Source organism: Lates calcarifer, linkage group LG6 (assembly GCF_001640805.2).
Source record: "Lates calcarifer isolate ASB-BC8 linkage group LG6, TLL_Latcal_v3, whole genome shotgun sequence".
NCBI classification, from domain to species: Eukaryota; Metazoa; Chordata; class Actinopteri; family Centropomidae; genus Lates; species Lates calcarifer.
The window spans coordinates 23,036,798-23,059,787 of NC_066838.1; the positions used below are offsets into that span (position 1 = coordinate 23,036,798).

Genomic DNA, 22,990 nt, shown 5'->3' on the forward strand with positions numbered 1-22,990 from the left:
GCTTTCAAAATAACCACATGGTTCTGACCGTGAAGGCAACATGGGTCCACAAGACAGTGACAGGGCAGGTGGGAGGGGGCGGCCTCTAGAGGCCCATCTCCGCCACGGTGAGGAAAATAGTAATAGCAATAGAGTTTTTAATGTATTTGCATACAAGTTTAACTCTTCCTGTAGACTTCAATGAGACGAGGTTGGTGTATAAACAGATGAATGTCAACAGAGGTGAAACACAGGTGTAATGATATAAAATATGTCTTGAAAGAAGAAGTTAGGGGGACTTAGTCTGAACTATGAGATACAGCTAACCATCTGATAATTTGGCTTTAGTAACTCATTTTGAGTCACTAAGTCAAAATAAAAGATGGTAAGATTACTTTGTTAAATTGTGAGAATTTTGACTTTTATTTTCTTTCTGTTTTCTACTTACTATTACGCATGATAAAAACATTTTGACATGAGTTAAAATTATGAGACTGTAAATCAGTGTTTTGAGTTACAAAGTCACAATTACTTCATAGTCAAAATTAAGATTTTTTTTGCTTCTGTTCATCAGTTTTCATGTCTACCTATCTCTGAGAGAGAGCTATAATAGAACAATGCATAAATACATTTAACTATATTATCCTATGTAACGTTGTTCTGAATGTCTAACTTACTGCGGCAGACGGAGGAGGTTTTATTATTATTGCGCACTTCACCTGTCCTCCTCAAGAGGCAGAGAGTGCGGCTTCGTCAGACCAGCTTCAGACACCGCACACTGCAGACGACAACACTCCTCAGACTTGTCTCATTACATTGCATAATATCGACAAGCCATCATGGTAAGTACGATATTAAATTGAATTTCTGACATTTCTCTCTCCATCTGTTGTTTTAAATGTCTAACCTATATCAGGGGGAGATGGGGGGGAAAGTAGGTCGCACATGTGATATTTCTCCAATGTTACCCTTTCTTGTGTTGGTATATTCTGTCGCCTATTACTGCTGTAGATGCATCGTCAATTTGCCTTATGTTAGACAATTAAACATTTGTTAGTTTTGTTAGAATGTAATCTAATACATTCCTGCAGTGCAAAGGACTAATCCTCTTCCCACATAACTCATCTAAATCAGTTTAGATACCAATGCTTGATCACTGGCTTCACACTAACTTCACTACCAGTTAGTCAACCTGATTTTCTGGCCCTTTGTGCAGCTTTGATGTACCTTCTTATATACTACATCAATTCAGTGCCCATTGATCATCTCCTGTGAAATGATAAATTCCCCCAGCTGTCTTCATGTGGTACATAACACTAAACCACCTACTATATTTCTATTATACTGGAAAAGAATAAAATATATAAATATATAATAAATTAGAAATCTGATGGCACATAACCTCAGTGGAGGATCTGAATGTGGCTTTTTAAAGAGACAGCACACTGCAACATGTCTGACCTAGATAATCCCCTCTCCCTACAGTAATCCCATTGGCAGTAGGCACAGTCTTATGTCGCAGCAGAAAATGCATGGGCTCCAAAGAAATAAATTACAGACTGAACCTTGGTTAGACATGTGCTCATAGAAAATTGAGTGTAAATAGTGAAGGTTTTTCATGCACGGTGGAGATACAGTTTGTGTTCACTTTTGACAAACAAAATAATGAGTGTTGCCCATGATGCCTTGCAGTTTTGCAGGTAATTTAAAGGCTATCTTAAAAAAACGCTTTCTGTTTTTATAGAAGTTGGTTTCAGTTTGGAAGCCTTATGTGTTTGCATGTGTTTTTCTCTTCATCAGTAGTAGTTGTGGTCTGTTCCCTATGTCAGAGGTGCATCTTAATCCAAATCTTCTTTCTCTTCACCCCAGCGTGAGTGTATCTCCATCCACGTTGGTCAGGCTGGCGTCCAGATTGGCAATGCATGCTGGGAGCTTTATTGCCTGGAACATGGGATCCAGCCGGACGGACAGATGCCCAGTGACAAAGCCATCGGCGGGGGAGATGATTCCTTCAACACCTTCTTCAGTGAGACTGGAGCTGGAAAACACGTCCCCAGGGCTGTTTTTGTCGACCTGGAGCCCACGGTCATCGGTAAACCTCCAGAAATACAGATATCACATAGCTCATGATTTCAGTTTGTAAAACTCGTTTGTGACTCAATCTGACTCCTCAGATGAGGTGCGCACTGGGACCTACCGTCAGCTCTTCCACCCTGAGCAGCTGATCACTGGTAAAGAGGATGCTGCCAACAACTACGCCCGTGGACACTACACCATCGGCAAAGAGATCATTGACCTGGTGCTGGACAGGATCCGCAAACTGGTGGGTAACATAATATTAGGAGGAGTTCATTCTTTGTTTGCTGTATCTCATATATTTGATGACTGTGTCCCTCTCTGTCCTCAGGCTGACCAGTGCACTGGTCTTCAGGGCTTCCTGGTTTTCCACAGCTTCGGAGGTGGCACCGGCTCTGGTTTCACCTCCCTGCTGATGGAGCGTCTGTCCGTCGACTACGGCAAGAAGTCTAAGCTGGAGTTCTCCATCTACCCAGCTCCCCAGGTGTCCACTGCTGTGGTGGAGCCCTACAACTCCATCCTGACCACCCACACCACCCTGGAGCACTCTGACTGTGCCTTCATGGTAGATAACGAGGCCATCTACGACATCTGCCGTAGGAACCTCGATATCGAGCGTCCTACCTACACCAACCTGAACAGGTTGATCAGTCAGATCGTGTCCTCCATCACTGCTTCCCTTCGTTTCGATGGTGCCCTCAATGTTGATCTGACCGAGTTCCAGACCAACTTGGTGCCATATCCCCGTATCCACTTCCCCCTGGCCACCTATGCCCCTGTCATCTCTGCTGAGAAGGCGTACCATGAGCAGCTCTCAGTGGCTGAGATCACAAACGCCTGCTTTGAGCCAGCCAATCAGATGGTGAAATGTGACCCACGCCACGGCAAGTACATGGCTTGCTGCCTCTTGTACCGTGGTGATGTGGTGCCCAAAGATGTCAATGCTGCCATCGCCACCATCAAAACCAAGCGCTCCATCCAGTTTGTGGACTGGTGCCCCACTGGTTTCAAGGTTGGCATCAACTACCAGCCTCCCACCGTGGTTCCTGGTGGAGACCTGGCCAAGGTCCAGAGGGCTGTGTGCATGCTGAGCAACACCACTGCTATTGCAGAGGCCTGGGCTCGGCTCGACCACAAGTTCGATCTGATGTACGCTAAGCGTGCCTTTGTTCACTGGTACGTGGGTGAGGGTATGGAGGAGGGAGAGTTTTCTGAGGCCAGAGAGGATATGGCAGCTCTGGAGAAGGATTACGAGGAGGTCGGAGTTGACTCCATTGAGGGTGAGGGAGAGGAGGAGGGTGAGGAGTATTAAAAGGGACATATAGCAGCTAGATAAAAAGGAAACAGTTGACTTGAGTGTGTTCCTAAATACATTCCAAACAGAAATGTTTGTCTATTAGTTAGCAGTTTAACCATAATCAGAGTACTACCATTAAAATGCCTGTTTGGCTCTGTCTTAAATAAAATTCCTGTAACATGAAGTTGTTTGTGTGTTATTTATCAAACCTTTTCTTAATTTTTTAGTCAATGGTGACAAATTAAGTATTATTTGCAGGAGATTTCTCCATCCTAATCTTGAAATGCTAAATCCTATGCCATCAGATGAGAAAACTATATATAATATCAGTAGATCAATAAACACCATACAGGTTTTGCAGAATATATACTGTTCCAACATTTTAGGCCCATAATTTATAGGTTTGTAATGTCTTCAAGTAAATCTGTGGAATGATCTGTACAATGCACTCAAAGCTCTCTTCAGGCAGATACCTTTATTCTGAAACACTGCAGAAAAATCTACATTTATCCAAAATATTTCTCCCCATCTTTGTATGAAAACAATATACATGCTCTTTATCTTGTATCCCTAACTGAGTAAGTGATTATGTGATATTTAAAGATACTGAAAGTGTAGACTTAACCTACTGGTTTTGATAACAGATGATAGAGAAGTGTGAAACGTTAAGTCACTCCATTCAAATCAATTTACCAGACTATAATCAGTACTAAACTGTATATAAGCTAGCAACAAACAAACACCAGTAAGCCACCCCAATGGCTCTGAGCAAGTGCAAACATGGACACAAAGTGCAAACCACAGGACTAAAAGCAACAAAACCACATCCATAAGGTCGGTCAATACTCTGCATGATCAGTGCTACCCATCATCATTGTGATTACTACGTAGTGACACAATGGAGAGGCTTCTACATACATTTCATAGTGCAGAATAGGAGTATAAGTGATCGACTAACAACCTTACACAGACACCCACTGGAAACCAGTTTGATGACAGTTTGATGGACAAACAAGCAGTTTATGTTCTGTGCGTTACCTGCGAATATGTAAAACTTAAGGTCCCCCTACACAGTAGAGTCTGACAAGTATAGTATATTATTACTTTAAATCTAAAATATCAGCATTTTCCTTCGCCTTTGTTAGTCTATAACTTTTATACAGGCAAATTTTCATCAAACACACAGATAACAGCTGTGCGGCGTCTTTCCTAGCAAATATTTAAAAAGTGCATTAGAGCTTGTAAAGAAAATATCCACTTTTAAGGGAGAATTACCAGTAGCTAGTGGTACCTTCCATTTCTGGCCTAGGATCAGGATCATCCATGATGCATTGCACCCAGAAGACATGTAGCTTTCTGCATTAGGGGCACTAGTTGTACTTTGTTTAACTCCTGCTGATGTGTAGTGATTCTGAGTGAAACTAATTCACATATTTATGAGAACTCATCCTGGGAAGTGCAGATCAGTGACTTCAGCAGCAACAGACAGCACTGGGTTAGGGTGGACCAGGAAAAAGGTCAAAAAGGTGAATTACAATATTTGACAATTCACAATAAATGCAGTAATACACTGGCAGTCACAGTAAGAGTGTAAGAGTACAGTGCTTTTTCTCCACTACTTAGTCAATAGATGTAAAGGCTAAGATTATAAATATTACAAATATAGATGTTTTACTCATTTCTAAAGCAAGATTTAACCCCAGGCTCCCAGTCTATCCATATTCAGGACTCTAAGTTATGTGTTTGAGTGTATCTATGCAGACAGTATGCAGGCCTGACGCTGATCTCGTCCATACAGCAGGAAGCCCACAGCGGTGCGCAGGTCCTCCAGGTCCAGGTTAGCCAGAAAGCTCCTCTGAAGCTCTGCCTCCACCTTGTTCCCACTGGGTCCACTACAGCCCTTCAGGAGAACCACAGCAGACTGGCACAGCAGCCAATCAGCCAGCTTCCTCATGCCTGCACTGTCCTGATTGGCCAGGGCCTTCCGTCCCCAGAGGCTGAGATGCAGCATGTTAGCTGCGACACGGGCACTGGGGCGCTGTGGAGAAAAACATGACTGACTATTTGAATTTGAATACTGCAAACTTCAAGTTGATTTTAAGAGTTTTCCTGGACTTGACTGAGCTCACAGCGTCCTAAAAAAAGTCTTCACAACCCCTGCTTTACCTTGCTTGGGTTCCTCCTGAGGAGTAGTCTGATCACTAACTGCACATCAGCTGGAACGCTGGAGGGTAGAGAAGGAAGCTGCTTCTCCTGGTAAGTCCTGCTCTCCAGTCCCACGGCTCGATAGAACGGGTTATGCTGCCCGAATATCTCGTAGGAGATGGCACCCACAGCCCAGGCATCTGCTTTGCTGTAGTCAATCACTGCACCACATCCTGGAACTGCAGTGACCACCTGTGGGCAGACACATCATGGAAAATGATTAAACACACAGTTAGTTATGGTTAACTGTAAAACGTCTCTTTGCACGAATCTGTATTTATCACAATGACAGCCTCTTTAAAACAGAGTCTTTTTACGTTTTTAACTGTAATAAGAGCGAACTACAATGAGGAGTTATTAAGGCTACCTCAGGTGCCATTAGTGAAGCGTTCCCTCCTCTGTTGACCCAAATGCTGTTGAAGGGCAGCTGTAGACTTGAGTCACTCTGAGCCAAGCAGCAGCCAAAGTCAGTAATCACTAAACGAGGGCATCCATCTGTATAAAAGAAGAATCAATTGAAATTTTAACAAAAACTAATAGAGTCAAATCCCTGATTGATTTGAAGATTGGAATTTGCATATCTGTTTAATTTGGTCTCCCACTGATGGAACACATATGTCACCTGAGTCAAATTCCAGCAGCACGTTGTCTGATTTGAGATCTCTGTGGGCGATGCCCTGTCTGCACAGATGGTCGACCCCCTCAAGGAGCTGCAGCACCATCAGAGTGCCCTGCCTGCGGCCCGGTGTGGACACTTCCAGGTACTGTCGCAGTGTGCATGGATAGCTAAGGCACAGAAGAAGACAGGTGGCTTTATCAGAGCTGTATTAAGATACTGCTAATGTTAACAGAGCATTACCCTCTGCTGCAGCTTCACATTAAAAACTGGTAAAACATGCAGACGACAACATTCTAATTCTCATCATGTATGAGATTTGACCATGAGGGGTGAAAGATTATCTTACTTCTTCATGACCAGGAAAAGAGTGCGATTGTTGCCAAGACCAGCAGGGTTGAGCCTGGCTGGCAGCACGTCTGGATACTCTTCCTGGGCACCTGGCAGCAATGGAACATCCGCTGTGAAAGCCCGGTACACTCTGATCACATTAGGGTGTGCTGACACTCTTTTGGGAAGGACTCCAAATTGTCTGAATGTAGACAGAGATGAGATCACAGCCATTTATAAACATCTTTCCTTCACCAGGTTCATTACTATAGTACTAGTAAAGAACAATCAAAGTACTTACCCATCCAGAGTAATTTGTTCTTTTTCTTGCTTTAAGGCCAGGGGGCCTGCAGGCACCAGCTCCTGTGACATGGATTTCAGTATATCCTCACTCGACGAACCTGCCTGCAAACAAATGGCATCAGAAAACACTGATCAGTACTGATGTGTGTGTCATTTGTTTTCCCAGAGGATTGATACCTAAAATAAATTTGTTGTAGAGTACCCACCCCGAAGTTCCACATCATCTTGATTGCCAGAGGAAAGTTTCTGAGTGAGCAGCATGTCAGAGATCGAGCCTTCTCCCCTTCCTCTTCATCTTCCCTCAGCTGCACCAGGGAGCACTTACGCTCACTCTCGTTCGGGGGGGCTAACTGAGCTGCGGCCTCGTACACAGCTGCATTGGAGCCTTTCCCAATTTGGTTCCCTATAATGTAATCCTCCAGTTTATGTCCAGAGGTGAATGGTTTGAGAGGGCTCTGGAATCTCTTCTTGCTGAACACAGCCTGCAGATTGGGAGAAAAGATGAGAAAGGTAGCTTCATTCTGATCCCATCCTTAGTTTAGGCCAGGTGAGAGATAACAGATTCAGCCAAGGAAATTAGGGAGTACCCACACACTTGATAAAAGCTCTTAAAAGGTCAAAAAGTTTAATTTGTTTTAATCCTATGTAATTTTGGGAGCTGTGGTAGATAACATAATAATGCATTATAACAAAGCAGAACAAAGCATAACAAAGTCCATGTCTCCCTCTGAAATGTAGTGGAGTAAGAGTATAGAGTATAAATAGTATAAGTTACAAGTAAAACTATACTCAAGTACAGTACTTGGGACAACAATTAAAGAAGGAATGACAACAAACCTGGATCTCCTGACATGTCGCCGCACTCCTCCTGTCATCCTCCAGCTGTTGTTCGATGAGTCCCACACCGAGACCGAAGGCCAAAAACACGGCCCTGTTTCGCGGGGAGCCGCCGGTGAAACCCCTCCTGAAGCCGGCGGACTGAAGCTGGGCTGCCAGGCCCTTCAGAGAGGTGCGGTAATAGCGGTACCGGGACGGCAGGAAAGCCTGAGGCTGAACGGTGCGGACCGACGGGCCTACACGGAAACGATCAGCTCGGAGCCTTGCTGCGACTCGGCCACCGGATTTGAGGAGACCCAGCTGAAAGACCGACCGGCCCAACTCGAGCCCCCGGCTAATGGCGTGTTTCACAGACATAATTTACCCCGTAAAGGTAATTTAAGCTGTTTTTGGGGTCCGGCTAACGGCAGCCACACTTCAACTATCTCTAACAGGGAAGGACACTGTTGTATAAACAAAACAACTGCTACCGAGCATGCGCGAGAATGCCAGTCGACCTATACATATTCTTTACACACTTTTTCTACACAACAACATATTCTGTAAAGAAAAAAAGATACACCCCTAGCAAAAACTATGAGGGAAAACATTTGCCAGGTAATTTGTCTGTCCTGACACTAATGATACAATATACATATATTTTTTACCATTAGAGACAGACGACACCACACAGACTCAGTGCAACACACATCTTAGTGGATGTTTTTTTTTATTCTTGTAAAGGCAAGGCATGAGCTTGCTGAAAGTACAGACAGCCACCAAGTTATCATAAGAGAAACAACTCATCTTTATTGCCACTGTGAATGGTTTATTTATTCATTCAGTGCTTGTAGTAACACAAGGGAAGTGGTGATAATTCAATATTGATTTTAACCATATTGTCCCTCTCTACTAATTAATGCAGTTTTACCATCTTTCAAACCACTATAACCAATAATAACAATTTTATTTTATTATTTTATTTTAGTGAATGAATAAATGGAAATCAATGAATTATAAGCATTTTAGTATATGTTTAGGAAACCTTATATCAAGAAATGACTAATAACCTTGGCTCTACATAACATAGTGTGTTAAGTTGACATTTAGTACTATAAAAAAAACAGAAAGAAAGTTAGTAGTTTTCATAAAGCACTTGAAAATAATCTGTCAATAATCATGAATCGGCATCTCAGTTTGTTTTCAAAATGAATGAATCAAAATCTCTGCGGTGTGCTCATCAAGGATCATGGCAACTGTTTATGGTGTGTTAGTGTCGATAATCCATTTCATCCACTCAACATAGTTTCTCACTTTGGTGTAGACCCCAGGGAAGTATGGGTTTGCACAGCTGATACCCCAGGAGACAATGCCTTCAAAGAAGCCGTTGCAGATGAGGGGCCCACCAGAATCACCCTGTGGATTACCAAATCAAATCAATGATGACGAATGAACATGTTTCAGTTCAGGTTTTTTTTCAATTCAAGTCTTGAATGGTGCACACTAGTTTGCAGTGGGCTTTATTTGCACTCCATGGTACGTGGTGTCATCTCTGACTTGATAGACACATTCTTGTGAACATGATAACTCAAGAATGACAGATAGAAACTTCATATTTACACCACAGGTACTCCATATGGAGCAGGTGATCTGATTAGGTTTTGGAGGACCTTTCTGCATAAACTTTGTTCAAAGTGATACCAGATATGTAGCACACAAAGAGAAACAAATTGGTATAAAAATCTTTCCTAAGAAATGAGTTAATTGGCTAGAGTAGGAAGAAACGTATTTTTCAACTGGACACGTTGGCTCAAGAACAGTACATTAAAAAAGTACATAATGTATCTATATTAACTGCATAAATATACATATTAATGATGTAAAACTGATTTCTTTGAAATGACTTTTCTACTAAAAGTACTGTAATTAAACATGCTCTGTTGTCATGGAGATCATTATGGGATATGAGGCCTCTTGTTTGGTTAATTTAATGGGGATTGTGCATATTTTAGTTATGCTAGTGATATGCTAGTGTTTTTGTCCATAACTGAAGAATTCACACACTGATTAACTACAACTAGACTGGTTGGCATATAACGGCAAGATAGTAATTCTAGTTTGAGTTATGAGACATCACTTTACTTGTCAGACATTAAAACATGCAACATAAAAGCACATACAACACGGCAGGTAGACTAATAAAAGGAGGAATTAAGACAGCATTATGCTACATTATTATGTACTAATTAAAGCATGCAACACATACATAAACAAAACAAAACATAAAACCTCGACATAAATCTTCTGTACCTGGCAGGAATCTTTGCCACCCATCCGAGATCCAGCACACAGCATGTTTGGGGTGATCCTGCCCCAGTAGTAATATATGCAGTAAGGCTGGATTCTCACATCCACAGCACGTAGCACAGGGGACAGGTAGTAACTGTAAATCTGTGTCACGCCCCAGCCGCTCACTGTGCAGATGTCATCAACAAGCGGAGGGGTGTGTTCATCAGGCAGAGCAACTGGCTGGACATTTGCGTTCAGCTGTGCCGGTTCACTCAACTGAAACAAAAAACAAAGTTACAGCACCTTATCTGAGAGATGCTGACCAAGCAGTCACATCACTCATCAGCTCAGGACGGGATGTGTCAAAACCTCCATGTACCTCATCTATTATTTCAGTCTATTCTTCTTCTTACCATAATGAGCATAATGTCATTGTTGAATGTCTTGTAGTTGTAGTTGTGGACATATATCTTCGAGACATTGAAGATCTGTTCAAATCCTTCTGTTGTGACCAAGCTGTGTTCACTCAACACCACCCTCATCAGACTGCTCCTAAGGGCCAAAGTCAGATATAATGTGTTTTAGAATTTACCCTCTAACTGCAAAATTACAATTTAACATCTTCATCTTCATCAAACAAACAATAAAACCCAATTATTATAACAATTTACATCTCAAAACATCATCAGTCTCCATTGCTTTGGCTGTGTGCCTTTCTCTGATAATGTCTAGTGTCAGTACTTACGGCTTCCAGCAGTGGGCAGCAGACACCACCCACTGAGGGTGCACTAAGGTTCCTCCACAGTAGTGCTGCCCTTTCTCATCCTGCAGGGATGCCTGATATTTGATGGAGTATGGTGAAACCTCCTGACCCCCAATGATCCTCGCTGCGTATGCCTCTGTGGATGGTGAAAGTAGGCAGTGAGTCAGGCATTTGGGCTTAAACTCTTGGTCTTTTAGATGATAAAAATTCTGGTCAACAAATTTGTTCTGCGATTTACCAAAGAGGAAAGTGGAAAAAATAATTAGCATTTCTATTTTTACCCTCCTTAATAAATTAAAGGCCCTTTCAGTATAGTCCCATATCTTGTCGGACAATCTGCACAGTAAAGGATGTCATTCCCATTAGTATCTAGTCAAGACTTTATACTGAGGAACTTACCTGATACTGTGAAAGTCAAAAGCAACAGCACAGCAGACCTTCGCAATGAACCCATTCCTTTTAACTTATCACCTGTAATGGAACAATACGACTTTTAGCTATACCCTCATTGGGCTATACACATGTACAGCCTTGTGGCCTAACTTCCAATTTTACAAAATGTCTCGGCTTCACCCTGAGTATGACATCTAAAAGCATTTTGTAGATATACTATTATTATTTTTGCTGAAAGATAAAAGTTTGCAATCTTCTCGTTTTAGCGCGAGTAATCTTACTGCAACAGCTACAGTCCTTTTACTGACTGGCAGCAGTCTCTTAATGAGCTATAATTCATTATGAGCATCAGGGCCTTTCTTAAAAATGGTCCAATGAGGATTCATCATCATACTCTACTGTAATTTTACTTAGAAAATACCACACTAAATGACTATTTTGATGCAATTTTAGCAAATTTCTTGGTAAATATTTTCCAGTAGATTTTAATTTTTGATTTAAAACCCCATCATACCCTTAAATCTGGACAGACCTCTGTGTGCTGATAATCGAAAAGGGTTAGAATCACCTTCTACTTACCTGTCAAGTCCAAACACAGCAACCTTCAGATTATGTCCAACTGATGTTGCCAATGCTCTCCTGATGCCTTTTATAGTGTAACTGTATCCTTACCCAAATCTTTTGTTTAAATTATCTTTTCGTCTTGTTCTGTACTCTTACCATCATACACTGCAACAATGAAACTGACCTACTACCTGACAAAGCTGAGGCGTTCTCTTGTATTATGTCTGTTTCTAAGCTTTGGTTTTCTAGTTACACCATGGGATATGAAGGTATTTAGGATGGGAACGCCTCTCCATCATCATCAGCAGCAGGTCATGGACAGAGTAAATGTTTGCGGTCTTGTTGACGAGGTCATGAGGTGAATTATTTTGCATTATTTATGTTTGTAGCCTTTTTTTTTGTTTTGTTTTGTTTTTGTTTTGTTTTGTTTTGTTTTTTAAAGTCACAGTGATGTTGAATTTTATTTGTATTGTTGAACTAAACCTGCAGTACACTTTGAGTTTTGTGGTTTAACTTAAATTTTCTATACATTTTATAATTAATTATTGAGTAAATATGTGTCTCATTTACATATGAACACACAGCATATATAATACAGCTTGTATTACTGCATGTAATCTTTTCTATAAAGACCACATATCAAAACCAGGTGACAGCCATTATTCCTCTCTTGACGTCTCTTTAAACCTACATGAATAACGCACTGTCTAAGGACATCTAGATGACCCAGGGGACATAAACACTCCATTACTCTCAGGTTACTTTTGTTCTCTCCATTATAATAGAGTACAAGGTATACATAGACTATATTTCTACTTCACTACACGCCCTGGTTTCATTATATATGTTAGTGCAGTATCTCACGTATATAATGCACAGATACTATACTAGACTGGCCTAGAAATTTAATATAGGCCTAATAAAACTAATACCAACTAATACTGCTGATACTGCCCTCGTAACACAACTACAACCACTACTGCTACTAAAAACAATAAAACAGCTCTCAGCTGATTCATTATTTTGTCTATAAAAAATATTTCATTTTAAGAACTGTATCGTTAAATTTATGTGTAAATTCAGCAATTTATATTCTTTTTTAAGACATAATGTGCAGGATTTTCCTAAAATAACAATGTATAGACTAGAAAAATAATCCCTGTCAGTCATCACTTATGACCCACTAGAAGTGTGTGGTGGTGTATTTATCTGCAGAGACCCTGCCTTCTGTCTGTTATTTTCTTCTTATTTTGTTGTGTTCAGGATGTTTGTGGGCTGCAGCCTTTAGGCAGTGGGTGTGTAGCCCCCAGCCAATAACAGCAAGCAGGGTGTGGGACTCCATGAAAACATAGCAACCAGGTCACATAGCTGCCTGCATCTCTCTCCTCATGCTCTGTTGGTGTCATGGATGTGTAAAGATCTGCAGGTCTGTGTGTCTGTTTGACCGAGGGTGGGGCTGAGCTTTTCCCACAGGGTTGTTTATTTGTACCTTAGAGCATAAGTGCTGTCAAAACATATATATATATATATACTGTATACCGCTGCTCTCTCTCTCTCTCTTACTCACTTTTTGAGCAACTGAGTTACTGAGTCAACTTGTATGTTTACAAACAGTAACAGACAAATCCTGTTAAATCAATACTGTATACAAATTCCATTATATACTTATACTATATACCCATAATGCCTGATCAGACTAGAGACCTGTTTATCTATCTTTTAATGATATGTAGCTAAATCATAATTTTGGTTATTTTATGTTGCGTGTTATTTGTCTGGTTGTGTGGCATTGGCACAGGGCTCAGCAATGTAACTGAGACATAGGGGAACCCAAGGCATTCCCAGGGCAGGTAGGATATGTAATCCCCCTAGCGTGTTGTGCGTCTGCCTCCTCCACCCAGTGTTGTACCTCCACAGGGAGGTGACGAACACTAGGTACCTGAAGGCATCCTGATCAGGTGCTGAATCACCTCTGCTGGGTCCTCAATCTTAAATACCAGGAGCAGCAGCACTGCTCAGCTTCAGGCTCACCTCTCTTTGCCGTGACAGCTTGCACACATCATCTGCAATCACACACCCACTTCACTGCTAACGCTGAACCGACACACCACACTGTTTTAGATGGGATTAATGAGCATGTCCTCTTTCTATATATCACTAGCTTGCTATCTATCTAGTGTTGATTAACACCTCTCCATTTCCCTTTCAATTTGTACCAAATTTCATAGGCCTTTTTGGGAAATATCCTAGTAATCTATAGCTAAATACCAACTAATGATTAGGCAATTATCAGAAAAGTTTCCAGGAAATCAGCTGAAAAAAATCAGTAAAGTGTCCTGGAAAGAGCTGTAATTTGTATTATCATCATCATCATCATCAGTTACAGCAAACTGAAAACTTTATGTAATATATGTATGTAATTATATGCTTTCCTGTAGACAAAATGTACATTTTTGCATGGTCATCTGATCCGTTGTTGTGACAATTGAACGTTATATCTGTTGCAAAGTTACATTGTTCTTTTCAGGAAAACATCAAGGACATTATCAGGCATTTACTGAAATGTAAATTAACACATACATACAATAATACATTTTTTAAAGGAGGAAGTGCCAAAGGTTTGATCGGGAAGTCTGTGCTGAGTCGCGGGTGCTGTCGGAGACGACGATAGTGATGCTGTTACTGATAAGAACTCAGCGCCACCCCACTCGAAGGGCTGTAAACCAAGATTATCTCAGGATCTACATGGCCCCTCTCCAGTCAAACATTTTGTTACAGAGTCATGAATTAATTATTTTTTAAGTGGCTGAGTTTTTTTTTTCCCTCTCATGACAGTAATTAAAAACAACACGGATTACTTGCAAGCCTCAAGTGTATTTTAAAGCATCAAGGAAACATGTCAACCCTGATCAAGCTTTGTTTCTAATCTTTGTCAAGTCACACAGGTGGAATAAAATCATTCAAATACTGTTGATCTAGACATTAAAACTATCTAATGGATTTACATCAGATGGCAACACTTTACTACACTTTATGTAGTTGTAACTAGAGTTTAGAAATGTATTTGTCAACAATTATAATTCCTCCCATGAAGCAGCCATAACTGGTATATACACAGATAATAAATGATTAATAACACAGTTTAATATGGCTGTAATCATGTGTAATAAGTTGTTACCATCAAGTTTCTTACTCAAAACAATGAAAAACCTTTATTACTAATCAGTGACTGTATTAAAACAGACAGGATAGTTGTGGATTCAAGCATCGTACTTTATGATTTACAGTTGGCTTTTCATTACAGGGTCAGACAGATGAATGTGAGAACAGGGGAGCTGGCAGTTGTGTGTAATGATGACAGCACTTGGACTGAGGAGTAGGTCATGTGGAAAAAAGGCAGTGGTCAGCACTCAGGGGATGAGAGAGGTACCAAGAGCCCAGCTATAGCTATCAGTAGCGGGGAGGGCAACAGAAAGGGCTATTAGCCAACTGAGGTCAGGAACTCCACAGAGGGATGGTAGCAGTGATGAGACCTGCCTGAGCTGTGCTCCATTTTTAATGACACCCAGCCCTAGAATAGACGGGGAGCAGCAGCACTGGCTCGACCTGCTCTGATACAAAAGCTTTTACTGCTTGTCATCAGTCAAAACCCTCATTAATCCTTCCTGGGGAAATCAATGAGGAGAGAGTGTACATTGATAAAGATCTACAGAGACCCTTACTCTTTCATTTAGGATGACAGCAGCCCATCTGATCTATTCTATAAGCTTAAATCACAAGCTGAAATACGTCAAATATTGCACACAGCTGACATGGCTACAACATCAGAGTAGCTGTACAATAACATGATAAAACTCTACAGGAAGACCTGATGTACAGGTTCATGACAACACAATAACACAGTATATCACATTGTATTCACGTTTTATGTGACAGTCAAATGGTCCAACAATTAAAAGTGGGATTACATAAACCATGGACAGGTATAGGACAGTTTGAATAGGTCATTGAAGAGGTAAGACAAGGGGCTGTGCTGTGGAAGCTTCAATTATATATCCGTCCAGGACAAGGGGGTGACCATGGAAACGGAAATAAGAACTATAAGAAACCCGAGAGTGCAGGTGCAATGCCTTCCCATTAAGATTAGACGAGTAGCACACAGGTGAAGCCTCTGTCTGCGTGTAGACTGCTGTTCCCATTGACTCACTATGGACCTGCCATCTTTACTACTTTGTATATTGTTGGAAATCCTGGCTATAAATTGTAAGTAAGCTTTTTTTATCTTGAATTTACAGATTATCTGTTTATGTATTAAAGGGCTTTAAGTGAAGTTAAGCCTATGAGTTAACAGGAAAGTTGGGATGCATACTTTGTTGTCTCACAGTTTTGTGTCCATAAACTGAATATTTGTTTGCATGGGCTGAATGTACATCTAATATGCTATTAGTATCCCCTCTATCAATCTCTAAAAACATCCATTTTGGTTGTGGCACAGTTTCAGTTGTGATGATCCCTTGAGATGGTGTTTGGGCAAGGAAAAAAAAAAAGCGTGACTCAGAGCCATTTTCATCTGGGCATGACTGATCGTCTTAGTGCTTTAAATCATAAATCACACTAGTACTAGCTGAGTAATGTGAGAAGGGGAATGTGGGCATACATAAAAAGATGAGGATATATTTTGGTTGTAGAATGAGCACAGTATTTTGTTGTTTGTAAGATCCAGTGTGACCATTGTGAAACCCTCTGTTGTGAAACCATTGTAATGCACATGATCACAGTTTGTTGAAGTGGATGATCTTCTTGTTTACATGTAAAATTTTTGCTTTAAACTTTAGTATAACGAGTGGTGCTGTTGAAATCCCTGTTTTCATGCACATTGTTACTCAGAACAACAAAGATATCTTCCTGGAATAAAGAGCTTTTGAAATAAAAGGTCAGTAAAAGTATGCTTATTCACAAAAAGAATTTGAAACCTCAGGAACAACAGATGAAGGCTGACAACAAAAATAACAATAAGTAATTGTGACCAACACCCCCTTTTGTGCCTGGCAATTATGTCACAAAGATAGAATGTGAAAAGGGACTCTGATAAACATCTCGAACAGGTCTATGATCTGGGGCTAAACAGAGCTGCTTAATCTCACAAGTGACGATGGTGGAGTGCAATAAACTGTTACATTCCTACTGTATTTTAGCTTGTTTTAGAAAAAATTAACAGGCTTTGTTTGTATTAGTGGCAGAAAACATTACCAGTAAACCAGTGAACTACATGCAAGTGACTGTATAGTTTAGCAGTGTGTGTAGTGACCAAAAAGTACATGTTCTTAAATTTTGTTCTATAGCATTCAGCCCACATGACACTCAATAGTAGATCCATTGTTTGAGGTTCAATCACAAAGGTCTTGCATAATGCTTTCTAATGCACCTGTATATGTGTGTGTTAATCTCAGTATATAGAGTTACCATTTAGCTCTTGACATGCACCACTGCTGCTAATTATAGCTTGGGATCAATATCTAGGACAGCAATGAGAAGGTATTGTTTCATCCCTGGCAGCATTTCTATGGCTGAAATGTTCTCACTCACTTATAGATGTCACGTTTCAAGTGTTCACAATATCAATACTCAAAGAGCCGTAGCCAGGTTTTTAGAAGTACTGGGTTCATGAGTCAAACGTCTCTTAGGTTTTTTAATAAAAAACTTTAAATCTTATATTTTTGTTTATTTATCAGTTTAACTGTTGAGCCAGTTTTTTTCTGCAAGGGTGAAGGTGTATTGTGTCAAATCCTCCTTGACAGAAATACAATTCTGATGGGGAAATACTGAGTCCCAGAAGCCTAAAAGTAATCTTTACTTTACTTTCATGTTACTCAGCCCAGCTCTGTTAAAGCCTTTTAAAGACTTGTTTAAACATTGCAGAGGGCCAAAAAGAAGATTAAAGTAAATCCTCAGCATCTTTAGTATCTAACACAAGTAAAAATATAACATGTCACTTTGAGATTTCACAAGCAGAGAGTCCAACAGATTGGACAATTTACTGACCATCCAGCAGCTAACATTAACTAACATTAGCTTAGCCTGAAAGATTGTAGCAGCTCTCCAGAACTACAGACCTAATCTGCATGAATTGCAGACACTCCAACTTTAAACAAAACTTGGTGGGTCCTGAACAAAGGTATATCTGTGGCTAACATCAGCAAGAGCATGCAACGTGAACAACAGACCCTGTCTTCTGGAAATTATGTTTCTATGCAACGAAACTGCAACGGCAAGTTTTGTAGGAAATGTAATTGCTGGCTAGGTTATGTTCAGAGATTTTTTGAATAAAGGACTACATATACTGAAAGCAGCAGAGTTGCTGGTACAAAGTTCATAACTGTCACACCAGAGACTGGGGTTTGAATCCAGAGTGCCGCCTGTGGCTAGACTCAGGCAGCAAAGGCACTTTGGTTAGAGAAAGATAGAAGAAACATGTTGTGTCTGAGGTCACTGTGAACATTTTCTGTATTATAACCACAATCTTTCCTCAACCTTAACCACGTGCTATGAGTGTAATCATAAACATGTTTAATAGTGCTGTAGTCATTACAAGTGGACACTGTACTGTAAGACCAGATATTCTGTTGGAACATTCTGAGAACATTTTACAGGTATGGTTAGTGTCAACATATTAGCAGCTTGCAAAATATATAAACATATCCTCATTATGTTAATAGGGAATGTTTCATAGGGCTAACAACTTGGAGTAATGCATTACATGGAAATAATTAAAATGAAATACAATGCACTGGAGTAAATGTCCTTAGTGACTTCCCACCACTGCTATTTAGGATTCAAACCACTACATAAAGTCAGTCAGCGTGATGAAAATGTGTAGCTCTGTGATAACATGGATAAAGATAGTCAAACTCATCCTCACTGTGAATCAGTGTACCTCAGACATTAGATTGTTTTTGATTGATCTGTGTAGTGAGTGAAGTCCTGAAGTTGTTTTCTTTATTACTTGTATTGTTCTTCTTGCTGATGCTGCAGCTGCAGTAATAAAATTACAGCTGTGTTAGCTCTGTGTGGTTTGCACAAAAACCTTATGGACTACTGTGTGTCTCTCTCTCCCAATCTGATCTGACCTAATCTTTATTTCCCTCTGTGTGTGTTGCAGGTCTAGACCTTGCACAGGAACGTATAGTGGGAGGATACGCACCAGTTCCACATTCAATCAAGTACATTGTGTCGATACAAACAACTGAGCGTCAGCACTTCTGTGGAGGATCCTTGATAAATAAGTACTGGGTAATCACAGCAGCACACTGCAACATTGGGTGAGCTGATTTTTTCTTTGATTTACATCTACTGAGTAGAAATGTTACATGACCTCAGGCAGAAACACAAACTTGATGAAGTGGAAAATAAACCTCAGGTCAGGATAGACTGTACATCTGTGTGTCCTATTTTAGCTTTTTGTGAGGGAGTTGCACGCAGCAATAAAAGGCCTATTGACATATGATGACCTCAGCTTGACTTCTCTACTCATAAATGTGTGTATGCAGGATATCATTTGAAGATCAAGTAATTTAAAGCCATATCTGATTCAGTTATCAGGAATGAGAGAAAGCATATGAAAGTGATACAAGCACTCGAATAACAATGGAGCTTTGGTATTGGAGACTAATATACGATGGCATCTAGGTTCATTTACAACACGACACACTTTCATATAGATTACAAAATAGTTTGGCTCATAAGGAAACAATAATTTTAGACAATATTTGGTGTTTGACCCGGCCTCTAATGTTACAACAGCAGATCAGCAAACTGATATTAGCCTTTTATTAAATGACATACTTAAATATCATTGTTGTCAAGTTCCCAAATGTCAGTGTTCCCTGCTTCCCAATCACTCAAAAAATATCAGTGTCTGTCCTCAGAACCCCTTACAGTAGTTAGTGGCCCACCAGAGATGAGGGGGATCATCCACAGTCCCATCTGTGGTTAAGGCAACAAAAGCACGTAGGTTAAGGTAAGGAAAAACTGTGGTTTTGGTTGAATGTAAGTAAACATATTGTGGCTGAAGTCAATGTGAACTTACTCTGTATTAAACCAGGCCACAGTCTTTTCCGATCCTTAACCAAGTGCTGTTATCTCAACCTGTAAAGTTTGGCGACTGTTGTGATGCTTTTGTCATTATTATTATTATTGAGTCTTTTTTTTTTTTTTCCAAAAAGCAGGGACAGACCTATTGTACACAATCTACCCAGCACCAAACCTGAATCTTGTGAATAACACAGTGGAGAGAATATTTGTCAGGTGCCCAGAAACATGACTCCAAATGAATGTTAACCATGTTCTGTAACTGCTGTAGGTGTAGATTTTATAGTGTTTGCAAACAAGTTCACTGCAACAGCCTTACAAGGTGAGAATGTGTCAAGCTGATGATGTATTAACAGCTTGTTTTGTTGGAATATGCCAAGTTTCACCCCAGTAGACCTTTTTTATGGCAGACATTTTGACACCATAGCAGGAAGTGTGTCAGTACCAAGAAGCTGGTGTTGTGCATGCTGGTCCACTGCCATGGCCTACTGTAACACCCAAAAAACACCCATCATTAATGCTATTGCTTACACCTGTGCTTTTCGTGCTTTGACAAGTTTAACTGTCTGCCGTTAAAAAAAAGTCTGCCAGTGAAAGCAAAGCTCAGTGGGACTTTTCCTACTATGACACTGTGATTTGTCACAGCAGCAAAAACACCTGTGTTACTAACAACATTAACAATGGCTCTAGTCTATTCAAGTGTCCTACTAAAACATGACAATGTGATAGGGAGCCAGCATGCACAATACCAGGACCATTAAACTGAATATTGTATTATTATTGTTAACAGTTTATGCAAAACACTAAACTCCTTAACCTTATATTAAGTTGTAATCTTGTATTTTCTCTTGTAAAATGATTCATTCTGATGCTCTGTTAGTTATTCTGATTTTGTTTGTGGCTGCTGTTTTCTGTGCTCTAATATATGATACTGAATGATGAATGAGACCCTGTGTTACCAGATTAGACTGAGCAGAACTTAGACCCAGGACAGCACTGGAGCTTTAGAGTTGTCCCTCACTTTTAATTCACTTTGGATAAAAGCCAAATGACTAAATGTAAATGTCTTGATTCCCCATGATCAAATGCACTCATGAGGACCTCTAGCTTAGAGTTAAGCTAATAAGCAGGTGGCTGTAGCTTTATATGTAACGGACAGACTTGAGAGTGATTTCAATCTTCTCACATGACTCTTGGCAAGAAAGTTAAGAATTATTCCTTTAATATTAAAGCAAACCATTTAACAGGTAAGGTACTATTGCTGCATTACAACATAGTAATTTTACTTTGCTTTCTATCTCTGCAGGGTAAACAAAATGATGATAGTAGCAGGAGACTACTCCCTGACCATCTATGAGGGGACAGAGCAAGAAATCATGCCCCATCTTTTGGTGCCCCACCCTGAGTACAACAGCCATACAGACAACAATGACATTATGCTTATAAAGGTACATGCTTTTTTATGCTTTTTTTTTTTTAGATGTTGCTCTATCACCCTCAGTAGGTCTGTTTACTGATCACACTGTCCAATATCTCTACAGCTGAGGGCCCCAGTCTACCTGAACAGCTACGTCTCCATCGCTCTCCTGCCCAGGCAGGGCGCCACCATTGCAGAGGGCCGAATGTGTCGAGTGTCAGGCTGGGGATACACCAGCCCCAGCGGAGGCCAGATCCCCTCAACCCTCCGCACTGTTAAACTCCCCATCGTCTCCACAGAAAAATGCAACAGCAGTGAGTCCTTTAACGGCAACATCACAGAAAACATGATCTGTGCTGGTTACAGCACTGGTGGAAAGGATGCCTGTCAGGTAAGAGGAACGTTTTACTGAGTGTGGCTATAATATTCTGCGACTTACGTCCTACATTTTTATGTCGCATTTCACTGTGTTTTTTCCATTATTACAACTACATCTTGTCAAACTCCTTGTACAGTATGAGTTTCTTAACTGTCAGCAAATCCCATTAAACAAATATAGCCAACATAATGATCCAATCCTCTCTAACTTCCCTACTGTGTCTCTGGCACTCTGATTTATTTCTACCTCTATAAAATCTCTGCAATGCATCCAAAAAGGGTTCTAACAGCTGGACACAGTAGTTTTTAGAAAAGCCTACTCAAACAAGAACAAATAATGAATTTTAAGGCACTATTTTCAGGTGCTGGTGAATCCATAAGTAGACAGGTAGGCAGGATGGTACACCTAGGACTGAGTAAATAAATCAATACAAAGACAATTCTTATTGATAGATCAATTAATTGTTAATATTGGTCTTTTCATGAGATTTGTTGACAGTAAGAAAATATAGAATATCATCAGACTTCTGTTTAGTGAGGCATGACTCTAGTCTGGTCGAATATCACAACGTGCCTGACGTTTCTTTCTTGCTGTTTAAGGGGGACTCTGGGGGTCCGCTTGTGTGTGAAGGCCGGGTCTACGGCGTGGTTTCCTGGGGGAGAGGTTGTGCTGATGCACAGTTTCCTGGAGTCTACACTGCTGTGTCCAAGTACCGCAGGTGGATAGACAACACCATATTTAGCTACTACAGCAGGTGTGACAAGGAGTAGAACCCAGCGTTACTGAGATTAAGACAAAACACTCAGTGGAGATTTGAGGTTCATTTTAGTTTAGCCTGCTTTGATTTAATATGTATGTTCTTTTTATCATTTGTGCACATTTGATAATATGTTCATGTGTTAAAGAAATAGATCAACATTTTGGGAAATACACCTGTTTACTAACTTGACGAGATAAATATCAAATGCTAAATATGAAACTACAACAAGCAGACAGTTAGCGTATCTTAGCATTAAGACTGGAAGCAAGGGCAAACAGAATCCACCTCCCAGTGGTTTTACAGGGTTATGTGCCGGTCTATTCCTCAGTGCTTAAGCTAAGCTAACTCTCCATCTTCATATTGGAACCACAGGCATTAAAGCGGTATCAATCTTCAAATGTCATTCTCAGCAAGAAAGGGAATAAGTGCATTTTCCATAATGGTGACCTATTCCTTTAAGTTTTCAAGCTTGAATATTTATCATGTCTATTGTTGATCTGTTTAAAGCATTTCAAAAACAAAACAAGTGATGGACAATCGCCCTTCTGACAAAACAGGACCTTTTGACCACATTACCACAACATCAAGAATGAGGTGCCATATCACAGCTTAAATTACTCAGATTCAGAACTTTCAAAGCCTAATAACAAACTATTTGAAATGCTGTAAGCAAGCGCAGTCACATCTAACAGGATCCAACTGGTGCTACAACTGC

The 22,990-nt window shown here is 40.4% G+C and overlaps 4 protein-coding genes across 5 annotated transcripts; 2 read left to right on the plus strand and 2 right to left on the minus strand.

The window, feature by feature from the left end:
• Nucleotides 1-662: 662 nt before the first annotated feature.
• LOC108889028 (tubulin alpha-1B chain) lies at nucleotides 663-3,536 on the plus strand. Of its 2 annotated transcripts, XM_018685344.2 has the most exons (4): nucleotides 664-821; nucleotides 1,849-2,071; nucleotides 2,154-2,302; nucleotides 2,387-3,536. In XM_018685344.2, the coding sequence occupies exons 1-4, from the start codon at nucleotides 819-821 to the stop codon at nucleotides 3,365-3,367; spliced, it is 1,356 nt and encodes a 451-aa protein (XP_018540860.1). In that variant the 5' UTR covers nucleotides 664-818; the 3' UTR covers nucleotides 3,368-3,536. The 2 variants fall into 2 exon arrangements, with proteins under 2 accessions (XP_050927345.1, XP_018540860.1); XM_051071388.1 differs by having other exon boundaries at nucleotides 663-821; nucleotides 2,154-3,536.
• A 272-nt stretch (nucleotides 3,537-3,808) lies between these two features.
• On the minus strand, nucleotides 3,809-8,114 carry pink1 (PTEN induced kinase 1). The gene is made up of 8 exons (XM_018685229.2): nucleotides 7,644-8,114; nucleotides 7,013-7,288; nucleotides 6,805-6,908; nucleotides 6,523-6,705; nucleotides 6,180-6,343; nucleotides 5,925-6,052; nucleotides 5,519-5,749; nucleotides 3,809-5,390 (listed from the first exon to the last, which is right to left on the minus strand). Exons 1-8 carry the CDS (start codon nucleotides 7,998-8,000, stop codon nucleotides 5,106-5,108), a joined length of 1,728 nt encoding a protein of 575 aa, XP_018540745.1. The 5' UTR covers nucleotides 8,001-8,114; the 3' UTR covers nucleotides 3,809-5,105.
• Nucleotides 8,115-8,329: 215 nt separating this feature from the next.
• LOC108889348 (trypsin) lies at nucleotides 8,330-11,183 on the minus strand. Its single transcript, XM_051070990.1, has 6 exons — nucleotides 11,178-11,183; nucleotides 11,074-11,079; nucleotides 10,657-10,901; nucleotides 10,325-10,463; nucleotides 9,933-10,187; nucleotides 8,330-9,038 (listed from the first exon to the last, which is right to left on the minus strand). Exons 1-6 carry the CDS (start codon nucleotides 11,181-11,183, stop codon nucleotides 8,883-8,885), a joined length of 807 nt encoding a protein of 268 aa, XP_050926947.1. The 3' UTR covers nucleotides 8,330-8,882.
• A 4,561-nt stretch (nucleotides 11,184-15,744) lies between these two features.
• zmp:0000001088 (trypsin) lies at nucleotides 15,745-22,567 on the plus strand. Its single transcript, XM_018685675.2, has 5 exons — nucleotides 15,745-15,894; nucleotides 18,791-18,950; nucleotides 21,026-21,167; nucleotides 21,261-21,527; nucleotides 22,115-22,567. Exons 1-5 carry the CDS (start codon nucleotides 15,840-15,842, stop codon nucleotides 22,283-22,285), a joined length of 795 nt encoding a protein of 264 aa, XP_018541191.1. The 5' UTR covers nucleotides 15,745-15,839; the 3' UTR covers nucleotides 22,286-22,567.
• The last annotated feature ends 423 nt before the right edge of the window (nucleotides 22,568-22,990 follow it).

Coding starts and splice junctions, on each gene's coding strand:
- pink1 (XM_018685229.2), bottom strand. CDS start 8,000: ATGTCTGTGAAACACGCCATTAGCCGGGGGCTCGAGTTGGGCCGGTCG. Junction 6,909..7,012: donor AGATGATGTGGAACTTCGGG/GTGGGTACTCTA, acceptor ATTTGTTTGCAG/GCAGGTTCGTCGAGTGAGGA. Junction 6,344..6,522: donor CTTTTCCTGGTCATGAAGAA/GTAAGATAATCT, acceptor TCTGTGCCTTAG/CTATCCATGCACACTGCGAC.
- zmp:0000001088 (XM_018685675.2), top strand. CDS start 15,840: ATGGACCTGCCATCTTTACTACTTTGTATATTGTTGGAAATCCTGGCT. Junction 15,895..18,790: donor GGAAATCCTGGCTATAAATT/GTAAGTAAGCTT, acceptor TGTGTGTTGCAG/GTCTAGACCTTGCACAGGAA. Junction 18,951..21,025: donor GCAGCACACTGCAACATTGG/GTGAGCTGATTT, acceptor CTATCTCTGCAG/GGTAAACAAAATGATGATAG.
- LOC108889028 (XM_051071388.1), top strand. Junction 2,072..2,153: donor CCTGGAGCCCACGGTCATCG/GTAAACCTCCAG, acceptor CTGACTCCTCAG/ATGAGGTGCGCACTGGGACC.
- LOC108889348 (XM_051070990.1), bottom strand. Junction 10,464..10,656: donor GCTGCCCACTGCTGGAAGCC/GTAAGTACTGAC, acceptor TTTGGCCCTTAG/GAGCAGTCTGATGAGGGTGG. Junction 10,188..10,324: donor ATGACATTATGCTCATTATG/GTAAGAAGAAGA, acceptor TTTTTGTTTCAG/TTGAGTGAACCGGCACAGCT.